The sequence below is a fragment of the Poecile atricapillus genome, chromosome 28 (assembly GCF_030490865.1).
Source record: "Poecile atricapillus isolate bPoeAtr1 chromosome 28, bPoeAtr1.hap1, whole genome shotgun sequence".
Taxonomy (NCBI): Eukaryota; Metazoa; Chordata; class Aves; order Passeriformes; family Paridae; genus Poecile; species Poecile atricapillus.
Genome location: NC_081276.1, coordinates 3308017 through 3335485, shown reverse-complemented (window position 1 = coordinate 3335485; position 27469 = coordinate 3308017). Strand labels below are relative to the sequence as shown.

The 27469-nt window shown below is 48.2% G+C and overlaps 1 protein-coding gene and 1 long non-coding RNA gene across 6 annotated transcripts; one reads left to right on the top strand and one right to left on the bottom strand.

Annotated features, from left to right (window-relative positions):
* The first annotated feature begins 1211 nt into the window (after positions 1 to 1211).
* Positions 1212 to 27145, top strand: MED26 (mediator complex subunit 26). Of its 5 annotated transcripts, none has more exons than XM_058858668.1 (3): positions 1212 to 1369; positions 23004 to 23078; positions 24385 to 27145. In XM_058858668.1, the coding sequence occupies exons 1-3, from the start codon at positions 1295 to 1297 to the stop codon at positions 26062 to 26064; spliced, it is 1830 nt and encodes a 609-aa protein (XP_058714651.1). In that variant the 5' UTR covers positions 1212 to 1294; the 3' UTR covers positions 26065 to 27145. The 5 variants fall into 5 exon arrangements, with proteins under 5 accessions (XP_058714651.1, XP_058714653.1, XP_058714652.1 ...); XM_058858670.1 differs by lacking the exon at positions 1212 to 1369 and adding an exon at positions 1706 to 2038; XM_058858669.1 differs by lacking the exon at positions 1212 to 1369 and adding an exon at positions 8073 to 8152.
* On the bottom strand, positions 23936 to 25251 carry LOC131589333 (uncharacterized). Its single transcript, XR_009279716.1, has 2 exons — positions 25112 to 25251; positions 23936 to 24621 (listed from the first exon to the last, which is right to left on the bottom strand). It is a non-coding gene; the product is annotated as an uncharacterized LOC131589333 (long non-coding RNA).
* Positions 27146 to 27469: the final 324 nt, after the last annotated feature.

Genomic DNA, 27469 nt, shown 5'->3' with positions numbered 1-27469 from the left:
AGTTGTGCAAAAGTTGTGATTCAGCTTCGGAGCAGCGGCTTTAAAATAACCACACCACAAGTCAATTTTGAGCTGCTTTTAAAAGCTGTGAGAAGTTTGAAGTGCCGCGCTGAGGGGACCAGGACACCCCTCACACCTACACGGCCCGAGTGGTGCCCGCAGGAGGTTTATTCCCGTTATTTATTTCCATTATTTATTCCCCCCCGCAGGGTGCCCGGTTCCTCCGGGGCCGGGCGGGGGTCCCGGAGTGGCCTCCCGGCTCCTGCTGCCCCCTCTCCGCCGCCATCGCCCCGCTCCCCTCCCTGCTCCCCGTGCCCCATTCTCCCCCTCACGGCTACTCCCCGCTGCGCCCTGTCCTCCAACTTCCTCAGCACGGTCCCTGTCCCCTCAGCGGCCCGTGTGCTGTCCCCATGTCCCCCAAAACATCCCCTGTCCCCTCAGCGGCCCGTGTGCTGTCCCCATGTCCCCCAGCACGGTCCCTGTCCCCTCAGCGGCCCGTGTGCTGTCCCCATGTCCCCCCAGCACGGTCCCTGTCCCCTCAGCGGCCCGTGTGCTGTCCCCATGTCCCCCAGCGCAGCCCCTGTCCCCTCAGCGGCCCGTGTGCTGTCCCCATGTCCCCCAGCACGGTCCCTGTCCCCTCAGCGGCCCGTGTGCTGTCCCTCCCCATGTCCCTCAGCGCAGCCCCTGTCCCCTCAGCGGCCCGTGTGCTGTCCCCATGTCCCCCCAGCACGGTCCTTGTCCCCTCAGCGGCCCGTGTGCTGTCCCCATGTCCCCCAGCACGGTCCCTGTCCCCTCAGCGGCCCCTGTGCTGTCCCCATGTCCCCCCAGCACACGGTCCTTGTCTCCCCCTCTCCCCGGGTCCCCCTTTTCCCCCCTCACGGCGCCCCAGCCCCGCCCCCCACCCCCACCGCGCACGCGCGTTCCCGCCGCCGCCCGCCCTCCCCCGCGCACGCGCGGTGCGCGCCCCCGGCGGTGCGGGCGGGCGGGGGCCGGGGCGCGGCGCGCGCACGTCACGGCGTCGGGCGCGTCCCAGGGAGCCGCGCGCGGCGCCGGCCCTGCCCCCAGCGCGCCCCGCGTTCGGCCCGAGCGGAGCGGAGCGGAGCGCTGGGCTCGCCCGCTCCCCCCGGCCCCCCGCGCCGCCCCCGCCCCGCGGGGAGCGAACATGCTCCTCCGGCTCCCCGAGGCCGCCGCCGCCGGCGAGTGAGGAGCCGCCGCCGCCGCCGCCCCGGCCCGGCCCGGCCCCGCCGCCCGCCCGCCCCGGCCGCAGCCGCAGCCGCCCCGCTTCGCCCAGGCAATGACAGCGGCTCCGGCCCCGTCCCCGCAGCAGATCAGGGACCGGCTGCTGCAGGCCATCGACCCGCAGAGCAACGTGAGTACGGGCCCCGCGGGCCCCCGCCGCTCCGGGCCGACCCCCGCCCGGCGCTCTCGCCGCGACGCCTTTCTGCCCCCCCCCGGGGCCTCCGGGGCTCCCGCCGGGGCCGCCCCTGCTGCACCGGAGCCTCCGCTGCGGGCGGTAGCGCGGAGCTCCCGGCGCGCCGTCCGCCCGGGGTCCCGCAGCCGGCGGCGCCTCTCGCCCGCGCCCCCCGGGCCGGGAGCTCAGGGCCGCCCCGCTGGGGGCTCCGGAGGCCGCTCCCCGCCCGCCCAGGGCCGCGGCCTCCCCCGCCCCGCCGCCGCTCGGCGCCCCGGGCCCGGCCGGTGCTGCCCGGCCATGCGGCGGGCGGCCCGGCCGCCTCCCCACGCCAGGCCGCGGCTCGGGCGCGGCCTGCAGGGGGCTCTGGGCCGGCCCCGCCGCCGCTCGCCGGGACCTTCCGGGGCGCCCACCTGTTCCTCGGGCCCAGCGGCCGCTCCGGCCGCGGCCGGGGGTCCCCGCGCTGCGGGGACGCCAGGAGGGCTCCGGCGGTGGCTGCGAGGCTCTGGAGCTGCTCCAGCACCGAGCAGCCTCGGTCTTCGCTTTTATCCCTTCCTGCAGTGCCGTAATGAGCTTATCTGCTCCTTCTGGGATGTGGTGTAAGCACAGAAGTCAGCGTGTATTTTACCTGTAAGTGGCCTTAAGTGGCGGTTATCCAAAGGATCATTTACTCCTTTTAAGGGTTTTTTGGCTCATCCAAGCAGTTCTCCGCTTAGGTGTTTATTACCGTGAGAGTACTGCAGGGCCCTCAATCTGTCCAATTTTTGGGTTTTAGATCAACAGTCACCACCACAGGATGCCAAGGTTGGTCTGTCTTGGCCATCTGCAGTTTGTTGGGGAAGCCTCTGGGGCATCAGGCTGAGTGTGTACGTGTTATTCCAGGGGCTGGGGTGTGTGAAATGGTGCTTTGGGTGCTTTGGTTCTATTAAAGTCATACCTGCTCCTATCTGAACAAGTGCTTTTTTGTGATAGACGTATATCTAAGTCCTGAAGTAGCTAATAAAGTTACTGTCATTTGGAACCCCTCCTGGAGCGGCCTGCATGTGACATGGGGACTGAAGAAAAATCACCCTGACCTTGTAGGTTCTGTCGAACCCCCTGGGCTGGGCATCTGTGGCGAGCTGCAGTGTTACACGTTGGAGTAACAGTAACAAATCGTGGTGGTAATTGTGGGCTGTTAAATGTCAGCGTTGTCTGAGTTTGCAGTACTTCAATGTGGATCTTGCTGAAATGTCAGTTAGTGCACTTCATCAATCCTGTTTGCTCTGAGCTCCCTTTCTGTGGCTGCAGATTTTTCATTCTATGTAAGACTGAGTGCCAACCTACTTTAATAAAATTCTAGCAGATCCGTGGTGTCTTTTGACTTCAGAACTGTCAGCTGCAGTGGTTACCCTAATTCTGGTGTTACTTTGTCAGACACTGTGGCTGTGCAGAACTAAGCAGCCGGCAGTCAATTTCGTGATGGATACTCTTCCCTTTCTCCACACACTGATGTTACACCATCCTGTTGTGAAAGGACCCAAAATAACCAGCTCCCTGCAAGGGGAGGCCAGAGCTCCCAAGAGGTCAGTAGCCCCTTAAGTTTAGGAGTAATGTATGTTAAATTATAATTCTACATACTTGATACTTATCCAGGGCAATAATTGGTGGCAGAAAAATCAGCCCATTGTTCTGAAGTGCCTGTAGGCAGGGTCTGTCTTCCAGTTTAACCTTTTCTTGAAGGAGAGCAGAGGTGGTGTAGCTGAGGTTCATTGTGCAGGCTGAGAGCTCAGACTCTTGGCTCCAAAGCACATGGAATATGTGGTGTTGTTGATTGTTCACTACCTGGGACGTCACTGGAACAGAGAGAAGAAAAACTTACATTTTGAACCCGCTTTAAAAGCAGATTCTGAGTTGAATCACACTTGGGCAGCAGCGTGGAAGTACAAGAAGCAGCTCTGCTGTTTTCCTGCTGGGACAGTCAGTGCAGCCATGAGCTGCTGTGCCTGCAGGGACTCATGGAAAGCTCCAGCCCACTTTCTGCTGGCTCTTAGAATCTTCTCCTGACAGAATTAGTTGTGTTCAAACCTACAAGCATTCATTGTAGTCACTGACTTCTTCATTTACTAAGTCAAGCTTTAAGGCCTTGATTAAATTCAAGCTTTTCAGTATAGTTGGCGTGTGTGTTTCTGGAGAGGGTGAAAGCTGCACCAGTAGTGTCAGTGGGCAAAACCAGTCCAGCCTATGGGGCTGAGGAAAGAGGAGGTGGTTGGTTCTTCATGGTGCTTTACTGTCAGGAAAATTTAAATTTAAGCTTCACTTAAATTCCCTAATACATTCCCTAACATGAGCTGCTACTGTGGATATTCATTCCCGAGTGGTTAGTTGGATCTCGGTCGACTCACAGATCATGACTTAAATGAAAAAAAAATAGCACCTAAGTTTCTCTACCTCTGTTGGGTCGAACTGGTCAAAATAATCATTTCCCCAAGCTTGCAGAACCTGCTGGCCTCAGGAAATCATCTCTTGGGCTGATTGTTCATCTCCAGCTGCTCCATAAAGCCCTGCTGACTCGGGAGCAATATTGAATTTACACATGTTTAGCACTTGAACCTCCTCTAGTAATTGCTGCAGAATATATTTATAACTTAGTTTCCCACACTTAGAGGTTACCCGTGTAAATTCTGAACTATTTCAAAGGACACCTATAAGAAATAAGCTATTTTTAAAAGAACTTACATCATCCTAGAAGCCACCCGGGATGTCTGGTATTGTGTCTTCATTTGTTCAGCCTTTTCTCCTCGAGGAAACATATGGGCAAACCACTTCTGCTCCATGACCTAAGCACTGAGTACCAGCATCACTTTCCTTCCAAGGCTTCTGTGAGAACATAGCAGGAGGTGGAGGGGAGCAGGAGTTCTGTTCTGTGAGGTCTGACAAGGGAGATGTTCCTTGATTCTGGTGGGAACAAGGCTTTTGCCTTTGGACTGTGTGTGCTAAGAAGCCACCCCTTCCACCCAGCAGAATACCTTTGCCTTGGTAACTCATGCTCTGTGCTCCTGGGGGAGTTTATTCCCTGATGTCAAGAGTAATGAGAAATGTTGGTTTTTACTCTGTGGATGAGCCTGTCATTTCCAACCAGCTGCTAGAATTGTACTTGCAATTAAATGGTTCCTCATGCTGAATATGTAGCAATCTGTTCCTGTTTTTAAATATTAGATAATAACTTCATTATTTGCCATTAGTACCCCTCTGTGACACAAACCCAGCTTTGGTTTGAGTAACAGCCTGTATTGCTGCACAGACCTTCAGGAGTGGTCCATGGCCTGAATTATTAATAATTAATTGGCCTGTGTGTTGGAATATATTAGGTGGTGCATTGGCATGGGCCGATTTCCCAGATGGCAAAAGTTGCGTGGTTAAAGATGCTTCCGTGGCTGTTTTCTCCAAGGTGCTGCAGACAAAACCCCCCTCACCAGTGGTAAAGATGCTTTCCAGTAGTGCCTTAAGAAGGTGCAGGGCACTGCTGTAATAATATAAATGTAGAAAGCAGGGGAAGCTGCTGGTTCACTTCCTGAGGGTCTCAGCGATTTCTTTGGATGCAGGAAGTGTTACGTGTGGGCGAAAGTAGACTAGGAATGGCTCTTGCTTGAGCTTTATCCTTTTCTGCAAGCCCTAATGAGCTTAGCAGTTTTGAGGGAGGTGCAGAGAACCTGTTGTACCTCTTGCCCTCTTTGTCCCTTTCCTCACTTGTAGCTCATCTTGTTTTGAGCAGTCTCACATTTTGTGTGTAAAGGCAGCAGGTTGTCTCAGGTGTGTGACAAAATGTAGGGGGTCGGGGAACATTTCCTAATGTGCAAGGGCTGAAGTGTTGTTATCATGTCAGTCCTGAGTTCCAGATAAAGATTTGGGTCTGATGTAGAGTCCCATTGCATTCAGGTTCTTTATAATAACTTTAAATGAGGTCAGTGTTTCTTCGTGCTCTTTATTACAAACACTTGGATTCACTTGAATTCACCATGTGAGGGTGATGGAACAGTTGGGTTTTTTGCCTTGCTTTGAATTTTACTTGTCTACTTCCTTCTGAAAAAGCTTATTTGGCTTGGTGGCAGTGCAGGCTGTCACTTCTTGAGAGGGGTTGGGAGGCTGGAGGTTTAAAAACGTTTAATTTGTACAGTGCCCTTTGCAGCAGTGAGACCATTCTGAACTTTGAGGCTGCTAAGACAAAATCTGAGTGAACAGAAGTATCAGAGTTTGAATTGAGGGGTCAAAGCAAAGGGAATGCCAAACTGCTTTTCAGTTGTTAATTCCTTGAAACTCCCCAGGTTGCAGTGATGATGGCAGTAGTCATTTGCTCTGAAGCTCTAATTTGAGTGTTTGTTTCGGCAGCAGTGACAATTTAAATAACACCCACTTCTTATTCCTGCTACACACACCCATTTTATGTGTGCAGGATCATGTGGTGAACTGAACAGAGGAATTGATCAGGATTTAAAGAAGAAGAAAGGCAATATATGGATCTTTTCCCAGGTAGTTTTTCATGTTTATTTGATATTTGATAAAACTTCTGGTGCATCACAAATAGTTCTGGCAGCAGAATTGGTCTTAGTGTTTAAATGAGTGTGGAAGCAGAAAAGGGCAGCTTCCTCAGAGGGTGGGCAGGCCCTGGCACAGGGTGCCCAGAGCAGCTGTGGGTGTCCCTGGATCCCTGGCAGTGCCCAAGCTCAGGTTGGATGGGGCTTGGGGCAGCCTGGGATAGTGGAAGGTGTCCCTGCCATGGCAAGGGAGTGGAATGGGATGGGCTTTGAGGTCCCTTCTAGTCTGTGATTCCATAAGGAGTGGAATGTTGCTGCTTCCTGGGTGCTTCCCTGCTGCCTTGGGACCTGGCAGCAAGGAGGTGGTGTCACCTGCGAAAGTTCACCACGCCTGTCTGGGTTTTTTGAGGTGACAGTGGCTGCCTTATGGCCAAGTTTCACTTGCAGAGCCTTTTTTGTCACTGTCACTTGTGTGTGGTTCACAGATGTCCAGAATTACCCTGTGTTTGTGGGCATGCAGCAATACTGGGGCTCTGAATGTGTCCTGGTAAAACTGCTGGGAAATATCTTCACAGCCAGCCAGGAGGATGTTCCTGAGGTGTAGCCCATGAGAGAGCTCTGCAACTCAAGAGTAAACCACCACCTTCCACTAAGGGCTGTGTGGACAATGCTCCAAATGATCAAAAATTGGATTGATTTGGCTTAAACCCCTGTGCTTACAGCAGCTGAAGCTGCCAGTGGAGCTGGGAGAGCTGCTGGGATCCCCATCATGTCCCCATCATGTCCCAGCTGTTCTTGTTCCCTCCCTTGTGCTGACCCAGCCATGGAACTCACGTGAACAGGGGCTCCTCAGGGACCCCTTTCCATGCCCCAGCTCCTCCTGGGCTCAGAGAGGTGGCAGTTCTGGCACAGAGTTGGAGAATTGTGTGGCAAAGAGAGGTTACAGTGGGGTGGTGACATCTCAGACCATCCTAGAGCAGCTTGAGCCCCCTCACATTGTCAGACTGGATCATGATAGGGGATCATTCAAGAGCTTTTTAAATCCAAATGATAAAACTTTGCAGCAAGCACCCATCTGCACGTGCTGTACATGGGCCCTTAGTGGGAAACAAAATCACTCTGGATGCTCAGAGGTGCAGGGAAATAACTCATTAACACGTTTTTATTGGTGTAGTCATGAAACAGCTCCTCAATGGAAGAACCAACTTTTTGTAGGTAATGTAAATATGGGGAATAACCTCTGTCAGTCACCAGGAGGCACAGCTTGGAACAGACAGCTGGTGTGCAAGGTGAGGGTCCTTCCAGGAGAGATGTGCTGGAACAAACTTCCCAGGCAGCAGAGGACCTGTGGCTGGTGCTTCCCGAGTTGCTCCCATTGGGGATGTTCTGGATCCTGTGTGAGGCCTTTGAGTGCACCTTGGCACACCTTGAAGCCAAGAGAGCAGGGAACTGAGCAGATCATCCTGGCAGGGCTGGAGCTGGGATGGGCATGGGATCCAGCTGGATCAGCTCCTGCCAGGGCACTGCAGCCTGACACCAGCAGGGGCAGGAGGGAAAACACTCCAAAGCTCCCATGTGGAGAGGGACCCAACCTGTGCCTTGGGAAATAGAAATACTTTCAGCTTAGGCTGTGTTTCAGAAGTCTGGCTCTGGGCTGGGAATTCCAATTTGTCTTTTTGAGGGGATTTTGTCTGGTAAGTTGAGGGTGAGCCCAGTTTAGGGGTGCTGAGATGTGCGTGGTTGCCTCTCTTTGGGGTTTTGCTGTGGCCACATGACACAACAGCACTGTCATTCTGGCACCTTTGGCTCCTGATCAAAGGAGCTCCACTGCAGCTGAAGCTTTTTCTCCCTGTGAGATCCTTTCCCACTTTCTTCAAGAAGCTGCTGCGGGTGACAGTTAGTCTTTCTTTTTTTTCAGGAACCACAAAAGTTTCAGGAGAGGGGAAGGAGGAATCGATTCTGCCTGCTGCAGAAGTTTGATGTTAGTCAAGAAGCACTGCTTTTAAGACATAGTTACTCCAATACATTAGGCTTGAACTTAAAATTAATGTCAGTGTAGTTTTTTACAAAAAAACATGTCTGTTTTGGCTGATAACATTTTCCTGCTATCTCTTCTCACCAGTTATGTGCTTGGTGATAACTCCAAACATACTTCCTTTGGTCTGTATAATGTGGTAGGATGTGGCCCCACTTTTACACTTGGTCTTTAAAGAAATAATTTAAGGTAAAGGTAAGTAAGTACCTCAAATTCAGTTTAATGTAAATGTAAGTTTGTTTATTCAGTGTTCTAACAGCTAAATTACTCTTTCTGTGGGTAATTCATGCTTTTGGTGTTTGGAATAATATTTAAGTGTCAGCAAATTGCTTTAATTTGAGGTGCAATCTGCTAAAACTCGGCAGCAAATTGGTGTTTTCAGGGGTACAGCTTTCACAGGGCAGCAGTGCGTGCCTGAGTCTGATTGTTAATATCAAAGTGTACAATTTTCAGCATGTCCAAACAGTCAGTGCTAGCAATTTCTGCTGAGGAGTCACTGGAAGTAAAACATAATTAGTTCTGTTTTAGTGAACAGAGTGATTTCTAACCCAGCAGCTGGGGAGGAGGGATCCTGCATCCAAGGGATTCAGGGACACGCTCAGCTGGGCGTGTTTTCAAACTCTGTGCTGTGGAGATGAGTGTGCAGAGGTGGAAGTCTTGTCTCAGAGTGACAGCCAGCGCTTCTGTGGAGCTGCTTTCTCACATAGTTTCCATGCAGGATCAGCTTGCCGAGTATCACAGTTATAGTACAGGTCTGGATGGTTTGATTTTTTTTTTTTTTAAGGAGTGTAGAGCTGTGGAAGGTAGAGGAACATGGTGTTTTCTAAGGGTGGTGATGCACAGTCATAAATTGTCTTTGGTGAACAAACAGCACAGCTACGAATGTCTGTAACTCAAGGCATCACTTTCTGAGCAGGTCAGTACATAACACTCCTTGTGCTCTGTAAATTAACTGCAGCAGGAAAGGACAGGGAATGTCTGTATATAACTTCTCATCCTGAAAGTTCCAGGAAAAAAAAATAATAATTTAATGCTTGGAGAATTCATACTTTAGTCTTGAACAGAATTGAGCACGGTGAGGTGGAGGAGAAGTTACAAGAGGTGATGTTTCAGGTTTCTTTGTGAAAGTGGGTGCCTGCAGCTCATGGGCTGAGCACACTGCTCAGGAGCCTGGCTGCATCCTGGAAACCTCAGTGTCTGTTGTCTTGTGAGGAAGAATTTTCTGTCAAAGTCAGAGCTTTTGTGTTTTGACTTTATATTCTCTTTGCTAGACTTTTCAAGACAGGCTGCCAAGGGGCTTAAGCCTCACCGGGGCTTTCTGAAGTAGAAATGGAGAAGTTTTTTGCCACTGGATTAGAAATAACCAGAGCAGGTTGGAGCTTCATGAATGTTCTGCCCCATCCCTGGAAGTGTTCAAGGCCAGGTTGGACCAACCTGGGATAGTGGAAGGTGTTCCTGCCTCTGTCAGGGGCATGGAGTGAGGTGGGTTTTAAGGTTATTTTCAATCCAAACCAGTCTGGGATTCCACAATTCTGTGTTTAAATATTAAAAAAATGCAGATAAGTACTGGGTTCCTTGGTCCTGCCATGACCACACTGAGCAGTTGCCTCTGGAGTGGCTTTTACAAACCCTGAGCTGAGAAGGCTCCATGCTCATCTTCCTCCAGGGAAGACTTTTTTTTTTTTTCCCCCAGACAAAGGTAGAGAAGGCATTTTGTTTCCAAGGAGCTGCTAAGGATTGTGCCACTGGCTGGAATGGCCAGACATTCTCCAGGGATTACTGGGGGGCTTTGCTTTCCTGACAGGTGACATTGTCCTGAGGTGACACAGCCTTCAGAGAATAGAGGTATTTGGAAATGGGTGACTGGCAGCAGTGTTTTATCTAGAATTTGGAGAGTAGTTATTCTAGGAGATGTGTAAATTGATTTCATTTTTTTCCATATCCATAAAACTTGTTTATGGTATGTGCTGACAAGAATTCACTATTGGTAACAGTTGTTGAAAGGATACAGTGACTTCGCCACAAACTTTCCCAGTTCCTTACACTATTTTTCTCAGGTTTTGTGAACAAGCACACCATGCCTAAACTCTCTTGAGCAGTCACGTGAGCATGTTGCACTTCAGTGTGATGAATTAATACATTCCAGAAAGAATTCAACATTGTATTCACCTCAGCCTCCTCTATCATTTAAGGAATCAGCTGAGAAACTTCCCTAGAAATTTGAGAAAAGTTAGCCTGCTGCATTTAAAATACATCAGAATGGTGATAAATGGTTTTACTTTTTCTAAAAAAGTGAAAATTGTGTATTGTGGGGACATTAACAAGGCCTTTCTGAATTGCACTCAGATAGAAACTGCTGTGTCTTAACAGCTCTGGGTAGATACTTTAAGGGATGGGTAAAATAATATTTAAGAACTTCACAAATGTCTGGACCCCTTCTCATCAAGTCCTTAAATGCACGTTGCATGATTTTAAATGCTCACCAGTTCTCTGGAGTGGATGAAGATGGAGCAGGTGATCACAGGATGGTTCTGCCCAAGCGATGCCTTAGGGCTCCTGTGGTACCTCACTGTGCTCTTACCTTAACCCAGAGAGGTACCAACAGTGAGTTCAGGTGAGTTCCTTAAGCAGAAGGCACCAAGATCGTGATGAATCAGAGGGGGTACATTTCAAGGCTGGATTTTCTATATATTCTGTATTATTCTGCCTCAATAATCATCCAACTGCATTTCTGTCTCGTTGAAGTAGGACCAGTTGTCCCCGTGACTTTGCTTGCAGAGCAACCTCATTTTTATGGCTCTCTAAATTTTGAAGCAATAATTTTGGACTTCAGTTCATGGCTTATAAAAGATATAACTACCAATATTTGACTGGGTGAAGTTTCTGTGCAGGGGGAAGAGGAGGAGGAATGATTATCCTATAGACAAGGAACCTGTATCATAGTTGGGTGTGCTTAGCACCAGTGCAGGGATTGAGGGGTTGTGAGGGTGAGTGTGAGGTGGCTGAAATGGTGACAGGGAGCAACTGTAGAGCCTGAGTGGGGAGAGAAACTTTGGGCTTTTCTTTTGGTATTTTTGGGATCACACAGAGCACTGTGCTGGGGCAGTAAGGTTGGAAGTGTTGAATTTTTAGGTCCTTTGCAGTACAGACTGTTTCGTAGAGTTATCTGTACGGATCTTTTTGAGAGGACAATTCTGATTTGCTGCTCTGAGTCCAGTTTGGAGTAGATGGAAATGGGTGTTTCAATGTGTTTGTGCTCCTTCTGGTTCAGTGTTTGTTCCCTAGGTGTAGGGACATGGCTGGAAGGGACTTCATGTGGTCCATCACCTTGATGAAACAGCTCCTTCTGGGCTTGTCTACTCTATTCTTAAACCTCCACAGTGGCTCTGAAGACCATGGAGAGATTGAGTGCCCTGGTAGCTCACTGGTTATTTCTATATGTAATCAGTGTTTGTCTTGTTGCAAATTAGGCCCGTGAGTGTCACTCTAGATTAGGAATGGCTAAGAATGACACAGACTCTCTTGTGAGTTGAACAGGAGAGTGGAAGGTTTATTACCTCAGATCTTCTTTTATAGAGTGATACGTGAAAGTTCAGTAAGGTAAAACTCTTATTGGTCAGTGAACTAACACATCACCATCACTGGTCAGTGGGGTTCACCACCCCTCGACCTTCTCTTGCAAGAAAACAAGAATCTGACAAACAGCACCTGCAAGGCTCTTCTTGTATCTCTGAGGATTGTTTTAATTCCTCCTTATGATTTCCCAGGCTGCTTTCTCAGGCAAGACTGAGAAAGTTACATGGCCTGCTTTTCTACAGACACTGTGCTCTCTGCTTTTTGCTCATATTTAGCATCCATAATTCCCCTTTTTTGTTTTAAAGCAAAAGGCAGCGTTTGTAATCTCCTGCTGGGTCCTTGCAGGAAAGAGGACAAACACAGCACAAGAGGTCTCCTTTCAGTTATCAATGAAACCTCGAATGGACACTGATTTAGAATGATCAGGGAGATTTTCTGGCGTATGTTACCGAATTCTTGATGTCTAAGGATTGTTTTTTCTTGCAGGGAACTGATGGTTAACTCTAACACAACTAGTTAAACTAGTAAACTAACACAGTAAACAAAACACGGTTAGTCTGCTCAAAACTGACAGTGTAACTTGTCAACAGGGAAGAATGCTCACTCTTTGCTTGTAGAAGGACCATCTGCATGATGATCAACATCCTGATCATCATCCAAAGGTCGCCTGTTGGCTGATTTCTGCTCTTGGTGTCGCAGATCAGGGTGAACACACCTCACAGGTATCCACTGTACCCCAGCATCAGTGGAAACACCTGCACACCCACGACCCCAAGTGATGAGCTCACACGGGCCTTGCCACTTGTTAGTGCTTAGGTGCATCTCACCTGAGGACTGCGACGAAAGAAAATGATTCAAAATGACAGGGTTGTCGGGATTTTTTTGCACTGTGAGATGATTGATTGTATATAGAGGTTTCTCCAACCGACTGTGTGGAGTTTCTCCAGCCATTCCAGTTTTTTGTTTTTCCAGAACATGCTTTAGGGCACCATGAGCGCGTTCAACAATAGCTTACAATTACGTATTTTTTGGAAACTTGATAATTTTTGGCTTAGAGTCCAAATAAATGAAAGTCAGGGAAAAGTTTATCAGCTGAAGATGTTGATCTTCAGCATCACCAGATGTCCTTTTGAATCAGTCCTTGAAGGCAATGGAGTTTAATGTGACTGCTTGGACTTACTGATAATAAAACACAGGCATACTTTCTTTTAAATTAATAAATTAATTAAACTTCACTGGTTTTAGTCAGTCAAAATTTAGATTTGATAATTTATTTTTCAAGTTTCTAATACTTTCATGCATTGAGAACACTAAAGCAAAGCAAAAATTCCCCAAATTTCTTGGGATGAATGACTATCACCATTTTTCATGATATTTATAAAACAAACCCAGCAGATATCAGAGATGCACTATCTATATGTATATTTTGCAATTTAGACAAGTGTTTTTTAACAAAATGTGAGACAATTCAAATTTCAAACCTGGTAGAAATGAATTTTGACATAAGGAAATGACAAAACTTAACTTTAAAAGAATACTAAAGTGACAAAACTCAACTTAAGAACACTCAGACTTAAACCCAGTGAAACTTCACTTAATTCTATTATGCAATATCTATAAACTTCTTCATTTAGTTTTGAAGGCACTTTGTTTAATAGAGGATTCTCTCTGAAACTTGTGACTGCAACAATTTGCAGACTAGCTAGCAATGCAACTTAAAATACTTTTGATTTTCTTCATTGCATAATTAAAATCCCCCCCCCTTTTTTTTGTTATTGTTGACCATTTCATTTTCACCTCAAACTTGATGTGTATTATTATTTCTATGGTTGTGAAAATTGTCTTTGAGGGACTTGTAGAGTTCTCGTGGCTGTGGTCAAAAGCTTTTCGAGTCAGTGAAGTAACCAGTGAAGCTGTCTGCGGTGTAGAAATCGTTGCTTCTTTAGGCTGTTGTTGTGGTTGAACTGCAACTGTGGTGCTGGGCAGTGTGAAGTTTGCAGGCTCTGAGCAAAGCTGACTCTGTTGTAGAGCTGCAGTTGGTATTTGCTGAAACTTCTGCTCAGCCTCTGGTGCTGTTTGCTGAAACTCCAGCGGTGTTTGCCATGGCAACAGCGTCGCAGCGGCCAGCACGGGCATTGAGGAACCGAGGGGGCATTGAGGAGCCGTGGGGGCATTGAGGAGCCGTGGGGCATTGAGGAGCCGTGGGGGCATTGTGGAGCTGTGGGGGCATTGTGGAGCTGTGGGGGCACTGAGGAGCCGTGGGGACATTGAGGAGCCGTGGGGACATTGAGGAGCCGTGGGGCATTGAGGAGCCGTGGGGGCATTGTGGAGCTGTGGGGGCATTGTGGAGCTGTGGGGGCATTGTGGAGCCGTGGGGCATTTTGGAGCCAGCCGTGGGGGCATTGAGGAGCTGTGGGGGCATTGTGGAGCCGTGGGGCATTTTGGAGCCAGCCGTGGGGGCATTGAGGAGCCGTAGGGGCATTGAGGAGCCGTGGGGCATTGTGGAGCTGGGGGCATTGTGGAGCTGTGGGGGCATTGTGGAGCCGTGGGGGCATTGTGGAGCTGTGGGGGCATTGAGGAGCCGTGGGGGCATTGAGGAGCCGTGGGGGCATTGTGGAGCTGTGGGGGCATTGAGGAGCCGTGGGGGCATTGTGGAGCTGTGGGGGCATTGTGGGATCATGGGGCATTTTGGAGCCGTGGGGGCATTGAGGAGCCGTGGGGCATTGAGGAGCCGTGGGGACATTGAGGAGCCGTGGGGGCATTGTGGAGCTGTGGGGACATTGAGGAGCCGTGGGGCATTGAGGAGCCGTGGGGACATTGAGGAGCCGTGGGGCATTGTGGGATCATGGGGCATTGTGGGATCATGGGGCATTGTGGAGCTGTGGGGCATTGAGGAGCCGTGGGGCATTGTGGAGCCATGGGGGCATTGTGGATCCGTGGGGCATTGAGGAGCCGTGGGGGCATTGTGGGATCATGGGGCACTGTGGAGCTGTGGGGCATTGTGGAGCCGTGGGGCATTGTGGAGCCGTGGGGGCACTGTGGAGCCGTGGGGCATTGAGGAGCCGTGGGGCATTGAGGAGCCGTGGGGCATTGAGGAGCCATGGGGCATTGAGGAGCCATGGGGGCATTGAGGAGCCGTGGGGACATTGAGGAGCCGTGGGGGCATTGAGGAGCCGTGGGGGCATTGAGGAGCCGTGGGGCATTGTGGAGCCGTGGGGGCATTGAGGAGCCGTGGGGGCATTGTGGAGCCGTGGGGGCATTGAGGAGCCGTGGGGCATTGAGGAGCTGTGGGGCACTGTGGAGCTGTGGGGGCATTGTGGAGCCATGGGGACATTGAGGAGCCGTGTGCCCCCAGTGCCGGGCTGGGCACGGAGGGAAGGGACCATCCCTGCCCTGATGTAGCGGGCGGTGCGGAGGCCGTGCGGGGCTGGAGGGAACGCTCCTGGTGAGGGCTGCAGAGGAGGGTGCCCCGGCAAGGCTGGAGAATGCGCGGGCCCCGGCGGTCGGCTGTGGGGAGTGCTGTGCTGTCCCTTGTGACTCAGGAGAAGGGGACACAGGGGACATGGGGGGGCTGAAGGACAGCATCGACAGTGAAGGCCCTCCTGCGGCCGCTCGCGGTGCTGATGAAGGTGGAGGAGGCCGGCTGCTGTTTCCCCACCGCCTCTCTGTTGGTAAAGCTCGCACACTCAACTCCGCGGGTGACAGCACGAACTCTCGGGGAGCTCCTGAGGGTCCAGGCAGAGCTGAGGAAGTGCTACACTGCTCATCCTCAGTCCCATCCCTCAGTCTCTCATTGTATACAAAACAGGCACCCCCAGCATCCAAATCCTCCATCCCGGCATCACTGTCCCCAGCCTGGCACCGCTCCAACGCTTTAAAGAGCGCGCCCCAGGTGATCGCCAGGATGCACACGCTGGTATCTCCCTCAGTTAATTCAGACCATGTACAGTCTCCTACCCACAGCCAAACTTGGAGATCAAAGGCATTATTGACAGTGAGTCCAAAACCCTGCACCTTCTGGAACAAAGCATGCATAGAGTCTTCGGAAGTATCAAGTCCCATGCATGGCAAAGTGTCCAGAAGACGATGGTCAGTTGATGGTCAGTTGAACACCGGTTCCCCATTGTGAGAACCGTCTATCTCGACGGCCCGTGAATGCAGTTACGCAAAGGCAGTGGCTTATCCCGGGGTTTCAAGCTCCAGCTGTGTCCAGATGAGCTGTTCTAGGCCTGCTCACGGGCAGGGCTCGCTGTCCCCTGGTGTGAAAGACCAGCTTCCTCCAGGAGAAGCACGGGAGATTTCTCGCTTACCTCTCTCAGGAGGAAGCGGGTGGCACGTCTTCAGTCACGGCTGCGACAAACGTCGGGGTCACCAGATGTTGCCCTAGATTAGGAATGGCTAAGAACGACAGACTCTTGTGAGTTAACAGGAGAGTGTAAGGTTTATTACCTCAGATCTTCTTTTATAGACCAATACACAAAAGTACAGAAAGGTAAAACTCTTACTGGTCAGTGAACTAACACATCACCATCACTGGTCAGTGGGGTTCACCACCCCTCGACCTTCTCTTGCAAGAAAACAAGAAACAGGCAAACAGCACCTGCAGGGCTGTCTTCTTGTATCTCTGAGGATTGTTTTAATTCCTCCTTATGATTTCCCAGGCCACTTTCTCAGGTGAGACTGGGAAAGTTACGTGGCCTGCTTTTCCACAGGCACTGTGCTCTCTGCTTTTTGCTCATATGTAGCATCCATACGTGAGCATGGAAACAGCTGATTAACATTTTCTTTATTATGACTAATAACACATAGGAATGTTTATTTCAAGCTTTATGTGTCTCTTTCCTATTTCTTCAATACTGTGGGAAATGAAAACTTCAACTTTATGTTATTAACTATGTTTTCAAAACCTCTTATTGCTGCTATCCACTGACCTCCTCTTTGTGTATGTTCTTCTTGCTCTGTTGCACCTTGAGATGAAGATGTAATTCCAGCTGAATTTGGTTCCTCTGCCATTCCTTACAGTTTGGGATTGAGTGGAAAGCAACACTAAATGATCTTGCTTGCAGTGTGCTGTGGTAGATGCCAGCAAGAGTGGCAGTGGCTGCCTGGGGTTGTGCTCATGAATTTTTATTTATCCAGCTTCACAGCCTGTTGGGGTGGGTTTGTTGTGGAAAAAGAAGTCAGGGGGTCATGTTGCAGTGAGTCTTCTCTGTACGTCTGCAGCTCAGGGTTGGCACTACAGACACGATTCTTTATGGTGTTATACAAAATGTTTAGTAACTGTTGAAGTTGACAGACAGGTATTTCTCTCTGTAGTAACAAAAATGTCTTCCAGTTATTGGCTAATAAATGTGAATGGAGAAAAGTGTTCCACTGTTGCTGTTTTCTGTTTGCCTTAAAGACCTTTTCCTGTAGCTCAGGGAACTGGGGGTGTGTCTTGTCTTCATAGCCTGTGTTTTACTGCCTCTGGTACCATCCTCCTCCAGTGGATGTTCCTTTTGGATGGTTTCCCCTGCCTTGGCCCAGCCTGGAGTCTGTTCCTGCTGTGCCAGGGGTCTTGGGTGCCTCTCTGGGAATGGGCCATGCAGAGAAGAGCTGGAGCGTTCATGGCACTCCCAGCTGCTGTGGATTTGTGTCTGGGGGCCCTTTGTGAGTGCCAGGGCAAACTGTGCTTTGTGCTGGCAAGCTCCTCTTGTTCTCTTGGCTGCTGTGGTGTCTGCCCAGCTCAGGGATGTGCGTGGGCACTGCCAGGAGGGAGCAGGGGAAATATTTCAGGTCCACAGGTTTCTTCGCACTGCGGAATTTTATTGCAATCTGACCTTACTGTGGTTTGATGAACCTGGCTTTGTAAAGTATATACAGGAAGGTATGTGGATGATGTTACTTTGGCATAAAATAGAGCCTAAGTACAAGTAAAATATATGCAGATTGGTTTGATTCTTTAAAGCAGAGCTGGGAGTTTTAAGTGCAGATAAAGCTTCCTGTGCCTGGTCACTCTTTGGACTGTTCTTGGTACTCAAGGAGCATTTCTTCTACTCCTTGTTTTGCACCACAGATTTCTGATCAGTTTTCAAAGCATTACAAATTTCTCTGTCTTTTATAGAAGATTCTTCCAGTGAATGACTTTCAACCCAAATAATCGATTCCTTCATGTTTAAAGATCTGTTTTACTAAATGCTATTAGAAAACTGGTCTCCACCTTTAAGAATATCTTTTGTGTACTGGTTAATATTGGACCTTTGCTTGGCAAACTGACTTTCAGACATTTTCAATAATGTGAGCAAAGTAGTGCATGGTCATCTTTTTGGTATGTTGTGTCTGTGAATAGTATCTCGTGTTCCCTATCTTTAGACAACATCGTGTCACATTGGGGCTAGGGGGAACTGTTAATAGATCAGCTGCAAGGGAACTGAACTAAATACCAGCAGGTTGTAACCTGAATTCTAACTTGGTGTGTTTGGTCTGTACCTTTGAACAAATGACATTACAATTTTCTGTTGGTGGTGTGTATTGTCAGTGTCTGGAGTCTCATAGTTCCTACACAAAGTGCTAAATAAACTCTGCACCGCTGTATTTCTGTTGTCACATTTAAATAAAGCCTCCTGTGAACAGCAACTTTTCTCTCCTCACTTCTTATTCTGTATTTTGGATTATTGTGCAGCGAAGTAGCTTTTGTACAAAAACAGAGCTGGGACAAGATGTGACACTGAGGGGGGAGCCTGGTGTGGGGCAGGAGCTGGTGTTGGGCTGCAGGTGACACTGAGAGCTCCAGGAGGAGGAACACCAGCGATGCCATCACTCCTGGAGCAGGCACTGCATCTCTTGGGAAACAGCTCTGCCTCCCTGGCCTCTCCAGCAATATTGACCTTGAACCTGGGATTTTCTTCAACATTTTCCTGCATTCCCTGAGGAGATACACAGCCCTGGAGCAGGGGGAAGACAAAAAAATGTACAAATGCTCTTCTCAAATGAACTTCTGTCTGGACCCTACTGCTGGAATTGACTGCCACCAGAAACCTCCAGCTTGGCAATAGACACCTGGATTTGTGTTTGTGGGAAGAAAAAAGACCTGTTCAGTCTCCCACAGTGTCTGCACTTCTCTGCTTGCTTCTGTCACTCTGCTTTGGTGCTACAGGTGGGACATTGTTACAGAAATACTTTCTCTGAAACCATCGAAATGTTGAGTATTTATGGATATTCTGATGAAGTGGTTCAGTATGATGGGAAATCCATTCTCTCCAAATGTTGTGATTGATACCTGTGTGCTCTGTTCACCATGCCCACGGTGGAGTCAGGCTGTGATTGTTGTCAGCTGTGATTTCAGGAGGATGATGGTGTTACACTTTGGTTTTAGAGGATTGTCAGTTATGGGTGACTCCAGGCCAAGTTTAAGTATCCCTTAGACACTTGTGAAGGCACTGATGTGACCCAGAACGATGATGTTACTGTATCAACTGATGCCTTTTAGCACTGTTAGCCTGAACTTTGTGGTTGGAAAGAACATTTCTACCAGAAAGGCAGGTATCTACCTGAGCACTTTTACTGCAAGGTTTTTTTTGGAAATGTGCATTGAGTTTTTCATGTTACACAGAAAATGCTGCTCCTTCTCCTATTCCAGGAAACTCAGGTCTGGTTTGTTGTTTATCGTGGTCTAGTCATGCAAGCAAAGATCTGTGAAATATTAAAAAAAGAAAATCATTGCTTTATCTGAGTGTCTGCAATAGAAAGTTTCTGTAACATTTGTTTTTCAGGCTGCAGTGAGAGAATGCAGGTTGTGCTGTGTGTCCAGGCAGTCCCTGGGAGGACAGGGAGGATTTCTGGGGCTGCTCACATTGTGTTTGGGGTCTGGGCTGGTGTGTAAGGGAAGGAAGAGAATCAGAGCATCCCATGGTGTGTGCTGGTCCCACAGAAAACACATCCCAGCACCTGGAAATGGTGGTAGAGCTTGAATAGATGCTGAGCTTGCTGCTGCTTTCAGATTTCCTGGGAGGGCAGAGGTGGAAGTGGAGGTGTGAGAGAACAGCTGCACCTCAGCCTTGCCCAAAATCCCTTTAAACTGCTGTGTAGCACCCTGAAATTAGTCACTGACTTGGTCCTGGCTTATAAATGCTGAAATAAGATTAAGATGGCAGTTAAGAAAATAAAATTAAGCTTCTTGATATTTTCCTGAGAGTTCAGAAACCCCTGCTTTTGTCTGAGGTTGGAGTAAAAACATTCAGTGCTAAACTCGGAAAAGATCTCAGCAATAGTAAACTCCAGAGCATGGCTCGATGACTTAAGGAGCCTTGCATGGAATAAATAAGATTTGTTTTCCGTGGCTGTCATTAGGATTGGCTGGAAAGGATTATCGTGGATGACTCAAAGCAGATGTTCTCCAGTAAACTTTGGAGTGAATTAGTCTGTGCCAGTCAGTTCTCTCAACAGGGGAGCAGCACGGGAGGATTTGGAAATTACTTATCAATTATTTTGAGCTGTTTGCTGCAAGCTCCTAAATGGGGATCCTGGAAGTTGTTTTAGGGGGTGCTGAGGGGCTGCAGTGTGAGCACACAGAAACTGAAATGCAAATTGCTGAGGCAGTTACAGCCCTGCCCAGTGTCCAGAGGGGCTGCTGAACTCCCTGTCCTGCTCTGCTCTGTGGCACTTTACCTGTCTGTTCTGCTCCCAGTGAGCATCTTCAGCAGATTTTGTGTTAATAAATTATCATTCCTGGTGCTGCTTAAAGCAGGGTGGTGTCCTGGCAGGTTCTGTAACATTAATGTCACTCTGGTTATGTGACAATGTATGAATTTTATTGTAACAGTTGGTTTAAGATACTGGTGTGCAGGATGGGTGTGCTGCTGTTATCCCTGTGGGTGTCTTCTCATGGAATATGTGATACTTGGGAGGTCCTCTTGTTTCTATCACTGTTTAACTGCACTACAAGAAATTTCATAGTCTGTGTTATTTTAAAATAGGCAAATACGATTTTTACTGTAAGCTTCTCTTTATTGCACTTTGGATGAAACATTCTGAGAAAACTACACAAGGGGAAGGAGGGAGAAGTTGTTGAATGTGTTTGAACATTTTATGTATTTATTTTCAAAGAGTCGAGCTTCCCTACAGGTCAAAAAAAAAAGGGAAAATGAGAGGAGCTGCTGGCAGTTGTCTGGAGTGTGAGATGTTCGTGCTCCGCTCAGCAGTTGCTCTGTGACAGCACGTTCTCAATTGGTTACAAATGTGTGAGGAATCCAAAATGGGTGGTTTGTGTTCCAGCAGGAGCTGAGGGTGCAAGGCCACTTTCACTGTCCTTAATTGGCACCACGTGTCCCCCAGAGCAGGGAGGGAGTCACAGCCTGGTGGAGACCTGCCAGGTGCTGCAGCATTTGGGGCATGCACTGCTGTGTGTTTGGGGCTGTTGAACAAAGGCAAAGCTGGGACTGGAAATTCCCTGACCAGTTTCACCTTTCTGTAGGTGTGTGTGCACATGAACATATCACTTTCCCCATCTTGACCTTCTGATAGGCCAATGACCCTTTTTTTTGCCATCAGTTCTTCATTTAGATAATGAACATTTGGGGATTACCAGTAACTGCAAAAATAATTGTACCAGTTAATGGTGTGTGCAACAGAGCCTTTTTCACCCCGGTAATTCACAGTGTAAAATATGTGTTGGGAAGGAGAGTATCGTGTTTTGCAAGTTTAAAAATATTTGTCTGGAAACTCCCAGAATTGAGCTTTAATTCTTCTGAGGGCTCTGGGTCTGAAAACTGAAAAAAACAACCCTGGTGTTGTTTAAAACCAACAGCAGTTTTGTTTAAACCGTGGTGCTAAACTTTCCTTCCTGGGCATGGAGGGCAGGGCAAGGGTTGAAACATGGATGCAAGTCAGTGCACTGAAGTGAAATAATAAGAATTAAAATATATCAGAATAGGTGCTCTTGTTGCTCCAGAGGTTAAGCTGAGTTTTACCAGGCCTGACCTCATGGTAGGGCTTTAAATATGTGCAGAGTGAAGAAAGAATCGGGACAAATTAATTCATCTTTGGCCTGGAGTTGGTTTTACAACCTTTAGGAGTTAGAATCGTTCAAAGCCTGCATGGACTATAAACATAAGTTTGATAAAAGTGAATCAAAAAATCAGGGCAAGTGTTTTATCACTGACAATGTTACCCAGGTATCTCCAGCACTAAACAGTCCTGCAGGGATGGACAAAACATGGTCTGAGCCCAAGGTTTCCTGAAGGAAAGAGACTTCAGCTCCTGCTGCTCCTGTGGTATCTTAGTGGAGAGGTAGAAGCGACTTGGTAAAGCCAATTCTTACACAAGTCGGTGTTTTTAAGAGGAGAAGTCATGCAGGGGAGCGTGGCTGGGAGGGCAGAGATGTGATGGTGATGATGGCCTGGTGAGCAGAGATGTGATGGTGAGGGCTTGGTGATGATGATGATGTTGATGATGTTTCTGATGAGGTTTCAGGATGCTGTGGGATTCCTGCAGAGGTTCTTGCTGAGAGATTTTTCTCACATGCACTTCACATCCAGTTGAGTCACAAATGCAATTAAGCAATAAATGAGACTGTGATTCAAGTTTTCCTTTGCTTATCTTTTAAATCTATCTCCAAAGGTGAATTAGATTCCAGGTTTCAGTGCTTTTAACATCAGGTAATGGAAACAGGGATCTCTGTGTGGGATCATAAACTCATTTGGGTTGGAAAAGCTCTCCAAGATTAATGAGTCCAACCCAGCAGTGCCATGTTTACCCCTAAACCAAGCCCCTAAAAGGTGTAGTGTGTGGTTTCTCCTGGAGAGCATTAAAATCACACATGTGCTGAGGATGTGCAGGATGTCCAGCTGTGCTGGGGGTGCAGTGCAGCCCATCAGAGATCCTGACCCTCACTTTTTGAACAGATGGGGATCTGTGCAGTTCCTCCTCTCCAAGTACAGCCCCAGCAAGGGGTGGTGGAGTGGCCAGAGGAGCTGAGGCTGGGGCTGATGGTCTGGGGACACCTGCTGGGCACAGCCCCAGGAGGGACCTGCAGGCTGAGGCTCCTGTGTGCAGTGCAGGATGTGATACTGAGACTGAAAGCGCAGAGCAGCGACTTGGGGCAGTCTGCAGTGGGGCCTGAAGGATTAAACTCCACATTTCTGACTGCACCAGCTGCTGCTCCTGCCCCACTTGGCACTTGTTTCCCCTCAGGCTGTGCACAACTGCAGAGGGGTCTCAAAACTTTGTTTCTCAGTCACATCGGTTTTATTGCCACTGTTTCTTTGGGTTTTACATAAGAGTGTGTTTGTTACAGCTCCTGCACTTTCCAACTAGGTCAGTAAAAGTGTCCTTGTCCCTATTTTCTTGAACAATCAGCTCCCTAAAGCCAGACAGTCTGATAGCAGTTTGTGATTAATGCTTCCAGCAATTATAAAGTGGAAGATCTTAAATTACATTTGTTAACTAAGACCAGTACATGAAACATGAAGTGACTTTGTCTTCCTTGTTGCAGATCCATAACATGGTGGCAGTGCTGGAAGTGATCTCCAGCCTGGAGAAATATCCCATTACCAAAGAGGCACTTGAGGTATGTCACCCTCTGAACATGATTTTTTTTTATGTGTATAAAAGGACTTTTTCCTGCCTTTCTAATTTCCATTGGAGCTTTTCTGGAAACAATAGATGGATTGCAAAGGATTCACAATTAAGATATTATTTTGTCTCTCTCGTGCTGCTTCCGACATCTCGGTGAACACAGGGATCCTTTCTGGGCCCAGATCAGTATTCTGGGCAGCACAGTTCCTGTTTGTGCAGGGCACTACATTAATCATCACTTGCCACTGATTAATTCTGTTGCACTCAGCAATGTCACCCTGCAGTTCCGGTCACCTTTGTAGACGTTTGGTGACCAAGCACCTAAAATCTGAAATAGGAACAGAGTTGTTCTGGGTCTGTAAAATTAATCTTAAATTCAGTTAAGCAGGTTTCAAGGCCTGATATTTGTGGTGAGGTCAGGTGTAGGGAGAGCTGAACTCTCACAGGCCACTCGTAGAAACAGTCCAGAGAAGTTTTATGGCTGAATTATATATGTCTTTTTCACTCTTTGTATTGAAATTAGCGGTGTTCTTGCTTTTAACTGTTGCTTAATTACAACTCCACCTGTATTTCATCATATCTATCACAAGAGGTTGCATATTTCTCTCACAGTCTGGTCTGTGTTCTCCTTTGAAGTACTTTTCTTAAGAAATCTGACTTGTGGAACAGTTCTTTGTTTTCTAATGTGCTTTGGGAACAATCAAACATTTCCTTCCGCTCATGAAACCACCTTGGGACACCCTGGGAATGTTGTTTAAATGGCTTTTTCATATGTTTCCACAAGGCTGGGGAGTGAAGGGGGAGGAGAGAGGTGGAGGAAAAAGGTAGGACACAACTCACACCTGGTAGTCAGGTTTGTCAAATGGAGATTTTTATTGTTAACGAGTTACTGGGACAGGCAAAGATCCTGGAATTCTTTCCTCTTGTCTCTCTCTGCAGATCTTATACTTCCCTTGTGATAAACACACATCTTTGGGTGCTGCATTTCCCCTTGAATCTGAACCTGCACCTTTATTCTTATGGTTCTTTCTCATTAAAGAATTCCTTTCTGATGTTTTTCCCAGCTCTCCTGCTTTTACCAGGGAATAAAGACAGCGTGACTTGAAACCTACAGCCGGTTTCATGTTGCGTGGCGGAGCACTGGACTAATCCTTTCCAAAAAGATTAATTCAACACTTAAATCTTTAGTGTTTTCAAGCAGGTGTTTCTCAGGGGTGAGCATTACAAAGCAAAAGCATTCCTTGAGAATTTTGCTTGGAATGATACGTGTTTGTAAAACACCTTGTCTGTCTTTGTAGGAAACCAGACTCGGGAGGCTTATCAATGAGGTGAGGAAGAAGACATCCAATGAGGAACTTGCCAAACGTGCCAAGAAATTGTTGCGGAATTGGCAGAAGTTGATAGAACCCGTAACCCAGAACGAGCCAGTGCCAAGGGGGCTGCCCAACCCGCCGGGATCAGCGAATGGAGGTGCTCACAACTGCAAACCTGACTCACAACTTCCTGCTGTGGCCGGCGCCAAGCCCATCAGCGAACTGAAAAGCAGGAATGATATCCAGAAACTAAATTCTCCAAAACCAGAGAAACTGGGAAATAGGAAAAGGAAAGGTGATCACAGGGATGGGCATCAGGGCCCTCCTCCCCCAAAAGTCTCCAAAGCTAGTCATGAAGTATTACAAAACTCTTCACCCCCTCCAACCAATGGAATTGGAGGTAGTCCTGAGAATTTTCCTAGTCCTGTAGACATAAACCTACACGCAGGGCCCGAAAGCAGCAGGACAGATCTCAGTGAAAACGATAAACACAATAAGATCCCAGTAAATGCTGTAAAACCTCACACCAGTTCTCCAGGACTTGTAAAACCTTCAAGCACTTCCTCGTTACTAAAGACTGCAGTGCTTCAGCAGCATGATAAATCAGAAGAAGCCACGGGCCCCCACCAGCCCAAGAGCCCACGCTGCTCCTCCTTTAGCCCCAGGAACGTTAGGCATGATACTTTTGCTCGGCAGCACACCACGTACTCACCAAAGGATTCGATGCCCAGTCCATCTCAAAGGTCTCAGTTCGCAGACGCCGCACAGGTGCCATCGCCGCCGCCATCCCTGATGCAACCATCCACACCTCCCATGCCAGCCAAGAGACTGGAGTTCCCTCCTCAGGCGGCCCCCGAGGCGGCTCAGCACTGGCAGGAGCAGCAGGGAGCCCCCGAGGGCCAGCACAGGCACACAGCAGGGACACTTCAGCAGCACACGGCTCCCGGCTGCAAAGCCCACCCCGGGGAATCACACATGGGCTTCCCACAGGACACTTCCAGAATGGACAGTGACGATGCTGCTTCAGGGTCCGATAGCAAAAAGAAGAAAAGGTACCGACCCAGAGACTATACAGTCAACTTGGATGGGCACGTGACAGAAGGGGGTGTGAAACCTGTGAGGTTAAAAGAGAGAAAACTCACTTTTGATCCCATGACAGGACAGATAAAACCTTTAACACCGAAAGATCCTTTGCAGGTAGAAATCCCTGCACTTACCGAACAGCACAGGACAGAAACGGAAAAGCAGGAGCAAAAACCCAACCTGCAAAGCCCCTTTGAACAAACGAACTGGAAAGAGTTGTCCAGAAATGAAATCATTCAGTCATATTTAAACAGACAGAGTAGCTTGCTGTCTTCATCAGGAGTACAGACTCCAGGAGCTCACTACTTCATGTCTGAGTATTTAAAGCAGGAGGAAAGCACTAGAAAAGAGGCTAGAAAGACTCACGTTCTAGCTCCTAACAGCAAACCTACAGACTTGCCTGGGGTCACCAGAGAGGTCACGGGTGATGACCTCGACAGAATACGTGACCACAACTGGGCAGGCGTGAACGGTTGTTATGACACACAGGGTAACTGGTATGATTGGACACAGTGCATATCCTTAGATCCACACGGGGATGATGGGAGATTGAACATCCTGCCTTACGTCTGCCTAGACTGAGAGCAGTTCTGCTAACCACGCTTTTTACACCTGCAGTTAGCAGAACTGGCAGACACGATGCCACTTCCAGCTGGAGAGAGCCTCCTGTCCTGGACAAACAGGCCCCACGAGCAGAGGGGGGGAGGGAGCTGGGCCTTTCCAGCTCGTTCCTTTAAATTCTCCTTTTGTGAAATGCTGCTACCAGTTTACTAACAATTGCAAAGGAAGGCATACGAAGGTTGATCAGTTGAGTTTAAAACTCTATAGCAAGCCAGCTATAAAAAGTGTTAGTCCCCAAGAAGTGAAGAGGATTTCCAGCACTTTCTGAATGCCGGAATCTTAATACAGGCAGGTACAGAGAAAAATTGTGGAAGTTACCTTAACAAAATATGCATCTATTTATTTGACTTGATTTGGGTTTTTATTTGGCAGTGAGATATTCGAGAGACAATGTGCAAAAACTGTAGTTTTATTTCTATCACATCTCTGAACATGATTGCGTTATTTAAGAGTCATGTGGTACGGAGATTGGGTTTTAAACAGCAGGTGTTGCACTGCAGGCTGGGCCACCAGCTTCAGCTCAACATTCCATAGGCATCCACATATTTTAGTCTGGTTTCAGTTTAAATCCAGTCTCTGAGAAATGCTGCAAAAACTAGATGTTTAATGATATTTTTTTGATCCCACCACCACCAGCCAAATATTTTTCCTCCTTTTCCCTTCCTGCAAACTTATAGGTAAAAAACAAAAAGACAAAAAAAACAAAAAGACAAAAAAAAAAAAACAGACAAAAAAAAAAAGAAAAATCACCTTTTCTAGAATCTAAATGTAATGAGGGTGCTACAAGTTTGTAACTGTACTGTGAGAGGGAAAAAGGAAGCCTGTTTGTATGCTGGAAATATACTTGTTACCATTCCTTTAGATATTGTTTGCCTTATGGATATCCATCATAAACGCAATTTGCAAAAACAAAGAGCCTTAGTGAATGTACAGTAACTAGACTTCTGTGTTCCTGGGATGCAGAAGGGAGCAACTTTGCTATTTGGTCCTTTAAGTGGACACGTTGTGATATAAATGTGGAAATAAAAAAAATTTGCACAAACCAGTTTGTGAATTATTTATATACACTCGTTCCCCCCCCTCTCCCCCCCACCCAAATTTGCTCAGTTCAGCCCAGCTAAGGGAGCCCTGGCACTGGGAGCCCGTCGGAGCAGGGAGGTGGAGCCGAATCCCTCGGACACCGCCCGTAGGGATAACGGGATTGTCTTCCAAGAACCTTGGTGTGCTGCTCAGTCACACAGGGTGGATCTGTTTTTAACTCTGGAGACTGATAACTCAACTGCTGATAATGTACCTCAAAGTCTAAAGAGATCAGACTTCATCTTTTTGTCTCGGTAACTTTGTAATGTTTTATTCCTAATTGTTA